At 40.2% G+C, this 12,629-nt stretch overlaps 1 protein-coding gene across 2 annotated transcripts in view; it reads right to left on the bottom strand.

The window, feature by feature from the left end:
• Positions 1 to 2,283: 2,283 nt before the first annotated feature.
• The window catches only part of PUS7 (pseudouridine synthase 7), a 65,187-nt gene continuing 54,841 nt past the window's right edge, over positions 2,284 to 12,629 (bottom strand). The window contains exon 16 of one of the 2 annotated variants that reach the window (XM_088018457.1): positions 2,284 to 2,400. In XM_088018457.1, the coding sequence (XP_087874583.1) occupies positions 2,294 to 2,400 (107 nt within the window). In that variant the 3' untranslated portion in view covers positions 2,284 to 2,293. Of the gene's footprint in view, positions 2,401 to 11,317; positions 12,418 to 12,629 lie in introns of those variants that run through there. The other variant, XM_028119808.2, reaches the window with a different exon arrangement.

Here is a 12,629-nt window from a genome sequence, read left to right as displayed (position 1 = left end):
TCAGTGAGCCGAAATATGTGTTAATAGAAACTTCCCAAACTGAAATGCAGAGAAAAAATAATGAAAGGTCAAAACAAAACAATCCCACCATGCCCAAGATAGAATATCCAAGAACTGTGGGACAATTTCAAAAGGTACAACATATACGTAATTAGAATACCAGAAGAAAGCAAGAACAGAGCAAAAGAAATAATATGAAGTACTAACAGCCAAGAATTTTCCAAAATTAATGACAGACACCAAACGACAGATCCAGGAGATTCAGACAACACAACACCCAAGTAGGATAAATAGCATAAAAACCACAACTAAGCATATCATATTCAAACTGCAGAAAACTAAAGACAAAGAGAAAATCATCAAAGAAGCCAGAGGGGAAAATGCCTTACCTATAGAGGAATAAGGATAGAAACTATTTGGCCTTCTCATCAGAATCCATGAAAGCAAGAAGAGAGTGGAGTGAAATATTTAAAGTGTTGAAAGAAAAAACCACCAACTTAGAATTCTATACCTAGTGAAATCATCCTGTAAAAGTGAAGCAGAAATAAAGACTTTCTCAGACAAATAAAAACTGAGAGAATTCCTCGCCAGAAGACTTGTCTTCCCAAAAATGTTAAAAGAAGTTACACAGGGGGGTGCCTGGGTGGCTCAGTCGGGTAAGCATCTGCCTTGGGCTCAGGTCATGATCCCAGAGTCCCAGGATTGAGCCCCGCATCCGGCTCCCTGCTCAGGGGGGAGTCTGCTTTTCCTCTGCCCCTCACCCTCTGTGCATCTCCCTCTCTCTAATAGATAAAATCTTTAAAAAAAGAAGTTACACAGGAAGAGGAAAAATGATACAGGTGAAGAACTTGGATGTACACAAAGAAAGAGCACTGCAAATGGAATAAATTAATGTAAAATATAACCTTTTACATTTCTTATTCTTTTTTATAAGCTATTTCTTTTTTTAAAATTTTTTTATTATTTTTTAAAGATTTTATTTATTTATTTGACAGAGAGAGACAGCGAGAGAGGGAACACAAGCAGGGGGAGTGGCAGGCTTCCCACTGAGCAGGGAACCCAATGTGGGGCTTGATCCCAGGACCCTGGGATCACAACCTGAGCTGAACGCAGATGCTTAATGACTGAGCCACCCAGATGCCCCTTAACATTATTTTAAATTATTTTTATTTTTTTAGAGAGAGTGTGTGTGCACAAGTGGGAGTAGGGGCAGAGAGAGAGGGAGAGAGAGAATCCTAAGCAGACTCCTCACTGAGCCTGACACAGGGCTCAATCTCATGACCCTGAGATCGTGACTTGAGCTGAAATCGAGAGTCGGACACTTAACTGACTGAGCCACCCAGGCATCTCTTCATTCTTTTCTTTTTTTTATGATTTTTTATTTTTAAGTAATCTCTTTACACCCAACGTGGGGCTCAAACTCACAACTCTGACATCAAGAGTTGCATGTTCTACCAATTGAGCCAGCCAGGTGCCCCTACATTTCTTATTCTTTTGTTTTGTTTTGTTTTCTTTCAAGGATTTTATTTATTTATTTGACAGAGACAGAGAGAGCGAGAGAGTGAACACAAGCAGTGGGAGTGGGAGAGGGAGAAGCAGGCTTCCCGCGGAGCAGGGAGCCTGATGCGGGGCTCGATCCCAGGACCCTAACGACTGAGCCACCCAGGTGCCCCAACATTTCCTATTCTTAATCAAGCAAATAGATAACTCTTTGTTCAAAATAATAATAGTAAGAGTGAATTGGGTGATTATGGCATCTGGAAAAGTGAAATGGATAAAAGCAATGTTATAGGGACAGCACAAAGGAACTGGGAGTACTCTATTATATGGTACCTGTACTATCCACAAAATACCTGTATTACCCATGAGTCAGTATAGTGTTGAGTGGATTGTATTAGTTATAAATGTATATTGTAAATTTTAGGACAGTCACTAAAATTTTTTGAAAAGTAAAAAATGATACACTGAGAGGTGAGAAAATGCAATCATATACAATGCTCATTTAAAACCACAGGAGGCACGAGGTGCCTGGGTGGCGCAGTCAGTTAAGCATCTGACTCTTGGTTTTAGCTCAGGTTGTGCTCTCAGAGTCATGAGATCAAGCCCCATGTCGGGATCTGTGCTCAGTGTGGAGACTGCTTAGGACTCTCTCTACCTCTGCCCCTCCTACCCACTTTCTCTTTCTAAAAAAAAAAAATAATAAATAAATCTTTAAAAATAAAATAAAATAAAATAAAATAAAATTGGGGCACCTGGGTGGCTCAGTTGGTTAAGCATCTGTCTTCGGCTCAGGTCATGATCTCAGGGTCCTGGGATCGAGCTCCATGTTGGGCTCCCTGCTCTGCAGGGGGCCTGCTTCTCCCTCTCCTCCTGCCTGCCGCTCCCCGCTGCTTGTACTCTCTGTGTCAAATAAATAAATAAAATTAAAAATAAATAAATAAATAAAACCAGAGGTTTTATTTATTTAATGCTGTATTTAAAGGCAGAAAAAGAAGGTAGAGAAAAAAGGTATGAAGAACTAGTGCAATGAACAGAAAACAAATAGATATTAACCCTACTGTAACAATAATCAAATTAAGTGTAAATGATATCAATTAATTTTATTTATTTAGTGCTGTATTTTAAGGCAGAAAAAGAAGGTAGGGAAAAAAGGTACGAAGAACTAGTGCAATGAACAGAAAACAAATAGATATTAACCCTACTGTAACAATAATCAAATTAAGTGTGAATAATATCAATTAAAAAACAGATATTATCAGAGTGGATCAATAAAACAAGACCCAACTGCATGTTGTCTAAAAGAAGTCCACTATAAATATAAAGATGTAAGTTAAAAGTAAAGTGATAGAGAAAGATATACCCTGCAAACACAAAAAGAAACCTAGAGTAGCTGTATTAATTTCAGATTTCAGAAGAAGGAAAATGATCAGAGATAAAGAGGAGCATTATGTAAAGATAAAGAGGTCAATTCTTCAAGAAGACTTAACAGTCTTAAACATCTATGCACCTAACAACAGTGTGTCAAAATATGTGAGGCAAAAACTGACAGAAATGCAAGGAGAAACAGATAAACCCACTACTGCTGCAAGAGACTCCAACACTCTTCTTTCAGTAATGAATAGATCCAGAAGGCAGAAAATCAGTAAGGATCTAGGTGACCTGAACATCAATCAACTTGGTCTGCTTGACATTTATAGAGTATTTCATCCAGGGGTGCCTGGGTGGCTCAGTTGGTTAGGCACCTGCCTTTGGCTCAGGTGATCCCAGGGTCCTGGGACCGAGTCCCGCATCGGGCTCCTTGCTCAGCGGGGAGTCTGCGTCTCCCTCTCCCTCTGCCTGCCACTCCCCCTGCTTGTGCTCTCTCCCTCTTTCTCTGACAAATAAATAAAATATTTAAGAAAAAGAATATTTCATCCAACAACAGAATACACATTCTTCTCAAGCTCACATGGAACACTTACCAAGATAAACCATATTCTGCCATAAAACATACATGAAGGAATTTTTAAAAAGAAATATATACAAAGTATTATTCTCAGATCACATGAATTTATTTATTTAATTTTTAATATTTTATGTATTTGAGAAAGAGAACATGACAGAGTGAGCGAGCATGAGCAGGGGGCGGGGGGGGAGGGAAGGGCAGAGGGAGAGGGAGAAGCAGACTCCCCGCTGAGCAAGAAGCCTGATGCCAGGCTCAATCCCAGGACCCTGGGATCATGACTTGAGCCAAAGGCAGACGTTTAACCGACTGAGCCACCCAGGTGTCCCAGATCACATGAATTTAAACTAAAAACCAATTACAGAAAGCTTGAAAACCCCAAATATCTGGAGATTACACAAGACTCTTTAAATAACATACTACTCAAAAAAGAGGCTGCAAGAAAAACTTAAACATATTTTGAACTAAATGAAAATAAAAATACAACTTATCAAAATTTGGGAATGAAGTAAAATCAGTGCTTATCAGGACATTTATAACATTAAATTCATATTCTAGAAACGAATAAAGACCTAAAGTCAATGATCTAAGTTTCCCTCTTAGGCAACTAGAGAAAGAACAGCAATTTATGCCTAGAGCAAGCAAAGAAAAATAATTAGAGCAGGAATCAGTGAAATTGAAAACAAGAAAACAGTTGAGAAAAAGCAATGAAATCAAAAGCTGGTTCTTTGAAAAGATAAAACACATTGTAAATTCTTAAATATTAGCTTTGGTGATTTTGACTACAAAGACATATCAAAACTCCTTTAGAAAGTAATATGAAGGGGGCGCCTGGGTGGCTCAGTTGTTAAGCGTCTGCCTTCGGCTCAGGTCATGATCCCAGGGTCCTGGGATCGAGCCCTGCATCAGGCTGGCTCCATGCTCCGCAGGAAGCCTGCTTCTCCCTCTCTCACTCCCACTGCTTGTGTTCCCTCTTTTACTGTGTCTCTCTCTGTCAAATAAATAAAATCTTTTAAAAAAAAAAAAAAAAAGAAAAGAAAGTAATACGAGGGGCGCCAGGATGGCTCAGTTGATTAAGCGTCTGCCTTTGTCCTCAGGTTGTTGGGTTCCCTGCTCAGCAGGGAGTCAGCTTCTCCCTCTCCCTCTGCTCATGCTCTCTCTCGCTCTTTCAAAATAAATAAATAAAAAAATAAATTAACAAATAAAATCTTAAAAGTAACATGAGCTGTAAGAGGAAATCATCTAGTTTTTTGCTTTAACATTTAGTTTTGCCATTCATATTTTATTGGACCATAAATGGATATTCTCTGGTTTTATTATTATTTTATTTTATTTTTTTAAGTAAGTTCTATATCCAATGTGAGGCTTGAACTCACGACTCCAACACGATCTATTGATTGAGACAGCCAGGTGCCCCTCTCTGGTTTTAGAAGTATAGCTGGGTCAGTGTAGTTATGTCTTTCTGTTTAACTTTGTAACTTTGAGTATCGCTGACAATGTTACATTAGTTTCAGGTACACAACACAGTGATTTCAACTTCTCTGCATGTTATGCTGTACTCACAGCAAGTGTTAGCTACCCTCTGTCACCATACGGCACTATTACAATATCAGTTATGTCTTTGTAATTATCTGTCTTTGCTGAGCCTAAAATTAGGACATTACACATTTAAGAACAAATATATCCTTAATGTCTTAAGTGTTACAAACTCTTCAAAGTTCTATGAAAAACATCTCCACTGTCTCGTTTACTCACTTGACAAAGCTTCCATTTTCTGATTTACTTTCCACAGTTGTATTATGTTGCTGGGTTTCCCTTTTTCACCATACTTTTGGACTGTTTTTTCCCTTACATCAGTTGGTACACGCTCAGGAAGGAAGTACCGGACAAACCGACTTCAGGAGTTCCTTCAAGGCAAGGTCTACTTAAAGATAGCAATGCCGTACTTTCTACACACTAGGAACGCAGTCAACACTTACGGAGTGAATGAGGCATGTTCTTCCTACAAAAAACCTAGGGACGCCAGTAATAAATACAGCCAATACGTGCTGTATTTAAAGGAAACTTTATCTTGTGGGGGATGGGCAAAATAAGGGAAAAGGATTAAAAGCACAAACTTCCAGTTATTAAATAAAATAAGTGAGCCCTGGGGGTAAAATGTACAGGATAGGGAACAGAATTAATAATCTGTAACCACTTTGTATGGTGACAGATGGTTAGCTAGGTGTATCAAGGTGATCACTTTGTCATGTATATACATGTTGAATCAGTATATTTTACACTTGAAACTAATACTGTATGTCAACTACACTTCAATTAAAAAAATAGACTATATCTAATTCTGGATTTTCACTCTTTGGAGATCCTCACATTCTGACTTCCTCCTAATTAATGCACAGAGGCCCTGCCCTCAGAGGCCAGGATGGCCCAGCAACAAAGCTGTTAATAAAAACAAAAGCAAGTAAGACAAAAATCTAAGCCCTGCCTCAATTGCCTTACCACCCCCACACAAGCCGAATTCCCAGTTTATGCTAAACAGTCACATAATCCTCATTCTCATGCCCTGAAACCTCAATTTACATTCCACAGATTTGGAATTTAAAATGTAGATAGAGGTTGCGCTAAGGATTAGCTTCTCCATTATTTAAAGAGAAAATTCCAGAGTGTCATTGGAAGTGCTAAAGGAAAACTTCAAGCATTCTGAAATATTTCAAAATCTATCAATGATATTTATGTGCTCCCATAGCAAAAATATTTACTCCAAACACCATAAAACTAAATCGATTAAGCAATTCAAAATCATGTTTAATTAACTTTACTCCCAACCTACATATTCCCAATTTTACATATTAAACTGTAACCCTCAAGACAAATTTACCATCATACCAGTGACATGCAATAAAGGGATCTTTCTAGAACTTCACTATCCAATATGGTAGTCATTGGTCACATGGGGCTATTGAGCACTGGAACTGTGGCTAGTCCAGGTTGAGATCTGTTTTAAGTGTAAAATACACACTGGATGTTAAAGATTTAGTACAAAAAGGAGAGTGTATTTAGCTTTTATATACATTTTTTTATTTTTTATTTTTATTTTTATTTTTTTAAAGACTTTATTTATTTGAGAGAATGAGAGAGAGCACATGAGAGGGGGGAGGGTCAGAGGGAGAAGCAGACTCCTTGCCGAGCAGGGAGCCCGATGCGGGCCTCGATCATGGGACTCCAGGATCATGACCTGAGCCGAAGGCAGTCGCCCAACCAACTGAGCCACCCAGGCGCCCTACATACATTTTTTTTTAACATATAACGTATTATTTGTTTCAGAGGTACAGGTCTGCAACTCAACAGTCTGACACAATTCACAGCGCTCACCATAGCACATACTCTCCCCAATGTCTGTCACCCAGCCACCCCATCCCTCCCACCCCCCACCACTCCAGCAACACTCAGTTTGTTTCCTGAGATTAAGAATTCCTCATAGCTTTTATATTTTTTTTAAGATTTATTCTTATTTTTAAGTAATCTCTATACCCAAATGTGGGGCCAGAACTCACAACCCCGAGAGTCACATGCTTTACTGACTGAGCCAGCCAGGTGCCCGTTTTTAGCTTTTAATATTAATTACATGTTGAAGCGATGTTTGGGATATATTGGTTTAAGTAAAATACATCAAGTTAATCTCACCTCTTTTTACTTTAAATATTATTTTTATTATTTTTTATTTTTTTAAAGTAATCTCCATGCCCAACATGGGCATGAACCCATGACCCCGAGGATCAAGAGTCACATGCTTTACCAACTAAGCCAGCCAGGTGCGCCTCTTTTCACTTTAATTGAAGTACAGATGACACACAGTGTTACATTAGTTTCAGGAGTACAACACAGTATTTTGACAAGTCTATACAGTATGCTGTGCTCGTAAGTGTAGCTACCATCCATTACCATACAATGCTATTACAATATTATTGACTATACTCCCTAAGCCGTGCCTTTTATTCCCATGACTATTCCTTGCATAAAACTGGAAACCTATTATCTCCCACACCCCTTCACCCATTGTCTATCCACTACATCTCTCTCCTCTGGCAACTATCAGCTTATTCTCTGAATTTATGGGTCTGTTTTTGCCCTTTTTTATTTTTAGATTCCACACATAAATGACTCATAATTTCTTTCTGAGTTATTTCACTTAGCATTATACCCTCTAAATCCATCCATGTTGTTGTAAATGACAAGATCTCATTTTTTTTAAGACTATTCATTTATTTGAGAGAGAGAGAGAGAGAGAGAGACAGAGACGCACAAGCAGGGGGAGTGAGAGAGGGAGAAGCAGGCTTCCCACAGAGCAGGGAGCCCCATGAGGGGCTCTATCCCAGGACCCTGGGATCACGACCTGAGCCGAAGGCAGACGCCCAACGACTGAGCCACCCAAGTACCTCGATCTCATCCTTTTTTATAGCTGAGCAATATTCCATTGTGTCTTTATCCCTTCATCTATCAATGGGTCTTTTTACTATCTTAATACGGCTACCAGAAAATTTTAAATTACATATGAGTGGACATTATATTTTTCTTAGCATTGTTCTAAAGCAACATTTGGAGCTCTTGATGTGATAGGAAGTATACATTAGAAGATAAGGGGTCTTGAATAACGTCTCCCATTACAGTTCCCTGTTGCTATCTCTTTTACATACTGATCACTTTCCCGGAGTCTTCAGCACAGGTGGAAAAGCTGCCACACAAAGTGATCACTGTACTCCTGTGGGACATCAAACCACATGGACTCTAACCATCCTTGCTTTTTACAGTTGATTTCATTAGAAGCTACAGTGCATGCCAGCCAAGAAGGAACTTTTTTTTTTTTAAGATCTTATTTATTCATGAGACAGAGAGAGAGAGAGGCAGAGGGAGAAGCAGGCTCCCTGCTAAGCAGGAAGCCCAATGTGGGGCTTCACCCCAGGACCCCAAGATCATGACCTGAGCCAAAGGCAGACACTTAACCGACTGAGCCACCCAGGTACCCCAAGAAGGAACATATTTAACTGCAGCACTTAAGACTTTTGGGGGGATGATTGTCCCAAGACAGGGTTGACTAAATCTTTGCACAAGGTATCTAGACCAAAGCAAGGTCAGAAGAGAAGGAAAACAAGATCACAGGTGGTCCTGGAGAAGACCAGAAAATGGAAACAAGTTTAAGGAATACTCTTAAGGTGATCTATATCAAGGGGGAACTCTTAAATCATCAATATGAGCCCTGGATCTAATACAAAGTCATCCCACTTGCACATGCTGAACATGTACAATGCGCCCTTAATCAGTAGGACCACTGGGTGTCACCTGATCAACACAGACTCCAGTGTAGCTCGGTGACTGATGTGTGATTGATGTGTGATATCTAGAGTAGTGCCATCCAGTACAGCAGCCACTGCCCATACACAGCAATGGAGCAGTGGAACTGCGCCTAGTATTACTGAAAGCTCAATTGTAAATTTTATGTAACTTAAAGATATTTGGGAGGGGGGGCGCCTGGGTGGCTCATTTGGTTAAGCATCTGCCTCTGGCTCAGATCATGATCCCAGGGTCCTGGGATCAAGCCCCGTGTCAGGGTCCCCACTCAGTGGGAAGCCTGCTTCTCTCTCTCCCTCTGCTTGTGCTCTTGCTGTCTCTGTCAAATAAATAACATCTTAAAAAAATTTTTTTTTTAAGTTAACTTAAATTTAATTAACCCTCTGTGGCTGGTGGGGGTTGCACTGGCCACTCCAGGTCTAGAGCCTTGCTTCCCCAAGTGTGATACGCAGACTAGCAGTGCAGGACCCTCTGGGAGTTTGTTAGAAATGCAAAGTATTTCCGACTCCACCCAGAGCTCCTGAAGTACATCCCACAGTGTACAATATTGCCAGGTGGTTCCTATGCACATCCAAGTTTGGAAAGCCCTTTAGAGTACAGGGTCTTATTTGAAACTGTATAAATTGTATACAAAGTTAGCGTATCTATGTACATGTAGCTGTGTGTGTGTGTACACACTCGCCCTCTTTCCTTCCTCTGGAGGCAACATCCATACTTTTTCCTCTGATTTTTCAAGTTCATGATCCAAAACTGAGAAGTTTTAGCCTATAGGACTAGGCCCTATAAATTCAGAAAGCAGATTTCACTGAACAAAGAGAACAGTGAAGTGATCCTTGGCTCTGCAGGCACACTCTTCCATTTATGGAGGGCAGAACTGGGCCATTCACAGCTCTTGAGTTCTTCCGCTGTGCTTGCACTTCTTCATGTGTGGGAACGACACGGCATGCTGTTTCTGCTTTTTCTGCTTCAGAATACCACACGTATATGTATCAGTTCAGACGAGAAGTTCATACCCATAAGAGCATTCCGGCACCAACTGCAGCTTGTGCTCATTTGTACTGTGTGGCACGGCCAGTCAGGTTTTAAGTACCCCTGTATTATTGCAGGTGCTACCAAGTTTTTGGTTGGATTCATCCAGGAAAGTTTTTTTTTTTAAATAAAGTTACGCTTTAATTTTAAGATTTTATTTATTTATTTGACAGAGAGAGAGACAGCGAGAGAGGGAACACAAGCAGGGGGAGTGGGAGAGGGAGAAGCAGGCTTCCCGCGGAGCAGGGAGCCTGATGCGGGGCTCGATACCAGGACCCCGGGATCACGACCTAAGTTGAAGACAGATGCTTAAGGACTGAGCCACCCAGGCGCCCTGGGAAATGTTTTTTCTTATTAGTGTAATTAATGGCTGTCTAGTTACTATCTGCAACATGAAACCATGAATAAAAACAGTTGATAATAGGAGTATGAATATTTAGCTTCTTAGTTAATAGTGCTGGGTTTACAACATAATAAAAAATAATGGTCTTTTATTATTTCTTTTAGGCAAAAACTGAACATAAGGCATATTTATGTTGAGGATGAGGCTGCCTTCAGGCTTATAAATTTGCCTCAGAGAAGTGTCTTCCCTTTGTTGAGATCAACAAAATGTCCTGACGTTGATGCTAAGGCAATGATTTATTCCAAGCTGACAAGTCCCTGGCGTTAGATGGGAGGTCTCCAAGTCTCAAAATGGCGCTAAGACTCTGCCTTGAATCATTATTTCCCCAGTGGTGTTTAAGAAGAAACATGCACAAACTGGCAGTTGGCTAATGCAGTGGGAAAATGGATTCATCCCATAGGGAAGTATTTCTCAGATGAAGACAACATTTCTAAGTTTAGCCTCACTTTTTTTCCCAATAATGTAAATTTATAAATGCAGAGCTACTGAATGCACTTGCATTACGCAGTTAGGTCCTTTTCATGAGCACTTTTTCACTCTTCAGTCTGATGAAGGAAAGTAACTCGCTAGCAGTGGAAAGTGCAAACGGTCCAATATACATTTAACAAATTTGGCTTTGGTGGGCCAGAAGATTCTTTAGAAACTAGCCAGCTGAAAGAGTTCTTTCCCATGAGATTTCTAATCCTTTTTCACCTCTGCAGTGTGATGGACGCCATTAAAATACAAGGGATGAAAAACAGTTCTCAGTCTTCCACTGCCAGACATGGGACAATTGTCACCCACACCGCCATGGTGGGATGTTCCTGGTAGGGAAGCTTTTCTCCATTCTTCTCTCCAGAAAGCACGCTGGGAAGCAAGTGAGGGGTGCTACTGGAAGAATAAGCCTGAATTCAGTCCAATATGGTCCAACAGCCATAGAGCCTGACACTCAACTATATTATTCTCATGACATCTCACACCCGAGCAGGACACATCTTTGTGTCGACACCATCTCTGAGGATCCCTCATTCACTTCATTCCTTGCCCTCAGTCTGGGCCAAGGTTCTCATTTGCGCTCGGTTTTAGATAATTTATTTGATTAACATAACTAGTAGAAAGGAGTTTTAAAAAATATTTATTGTATTTTGTTTTAGAAATGGTAGAAAATAAAAATTGGCGCACTTACGTCACACACACACGCGGAAAGGCCTATTTAACCTTCCACGCCAGAGACAAGTTTTACACAAGGGCCCGAAACGGAAACACCTACACCGAAGGTGACGAAGGCTGATGCTGCTGATTGGAGGAGCCCTTGGAAAGGTTTAAAGTTTTTTTTCTCTGCTGTCATTCATCTTGGGACAAATAACCAGTCCAGTGGAAGGAGTTCTGAACATAAAAGGCACCTAGAGTAAAAATCAGACCTTGACTAATAAAAATAGCTGCACGCGTTTACATCGAGAAAAAAAGGTCCTATCAATGCAACTGTCCTGCAAGGCAATGAGAATATAAATGCAAAGCTACTGCAACTAAAAGATCTATCAACACTTACCTAAACCTGGTATAGGAGTTAGATGATTGTGACACAATCACTTTTGTGTTTATAAACCTTAGATGTTTTATCATCATTTAAATAAGCATGAGTCCTGTACTTGTATTAATAGCTAGGGGTGGGGTATTCTATTTAATCATAGTCAAGATTTGTTTTGTTGCATTTTCTCTTAAAATGCGTCGTTGCATACTCCATTCATGGACACATTAAAAATTCATGTTGTCCTTTAAGAATGTAGCAAAACCTAAAACTGCAACGTTAAACCAAAGTCCTTTTAAATTATGATAAAGCCAGGAAAGCTGACATTTTACTATGACTTAAGCACCTGAAATATACTCTGATCAATTTATATCCTCTGAGCTAGAATTAGGATCCTCAGGATTTGTATATGTATACAAATATTGCAAATTAAGCTAATAAAAACCTGAAAAAATACAAATAATCTTGAACTACAAGGATCTAAAGCACATCTATGGGTCTGAACAGGAAGCTGGCGGACACTGGATGCATCTTATCATCTGGGGAAAAGGGCTCAGCGGAGCCAGGTGGTATTCAGCTGGGTCTGGTTCTTGATGCTGGTATCCACTTTTAGCACTTCGCGAATGGCCATGGTAGCGTAGGTAGAAGGAGGGAGAGAAAAATCCATCTTCAGAGCTCTGTATTTGCCTTCTGCCAGGCAAGAGAGAAGAGAACGGTCAGAAAAGGCAGGCAGCAGCAGACAGAAAGGAAATAACCACGCTCCTTTCCTTGGGCGCCACTTCCCATGGGGTCGCAGAGAGCGAACTGTGGAAGTGAGACCTAGGAGCATACGATCCAGCTGAATCCCTAGGGTAATTCTACCCGGAACCTTCATAAGAAGGGCAGACAACACAAAAGCAACA

This window comes from Eumetopias jubatus, unplaced genomic scaffold (genome assembly GCF_037043125.1).
Source record: "Eumetopias jubatus isolate StellerSeaLion01/CBP00866 unplaced genomic scaffold, mEumJub1_p1.0 scaffold_14, whole genome shotgun sequence".
Classification (NCBI taxonomy): domain Eukaryota; kingdom Metazoa; phylum Chordata; class Mammalia; order Carnivora; family Otariidae; genus Eumetopias; species Eumetopias jubatus.
Note: the sequence above shows the minus strand (reverse complement) of the source record. Positions and strands in the feature narration are given on the sequence as shown.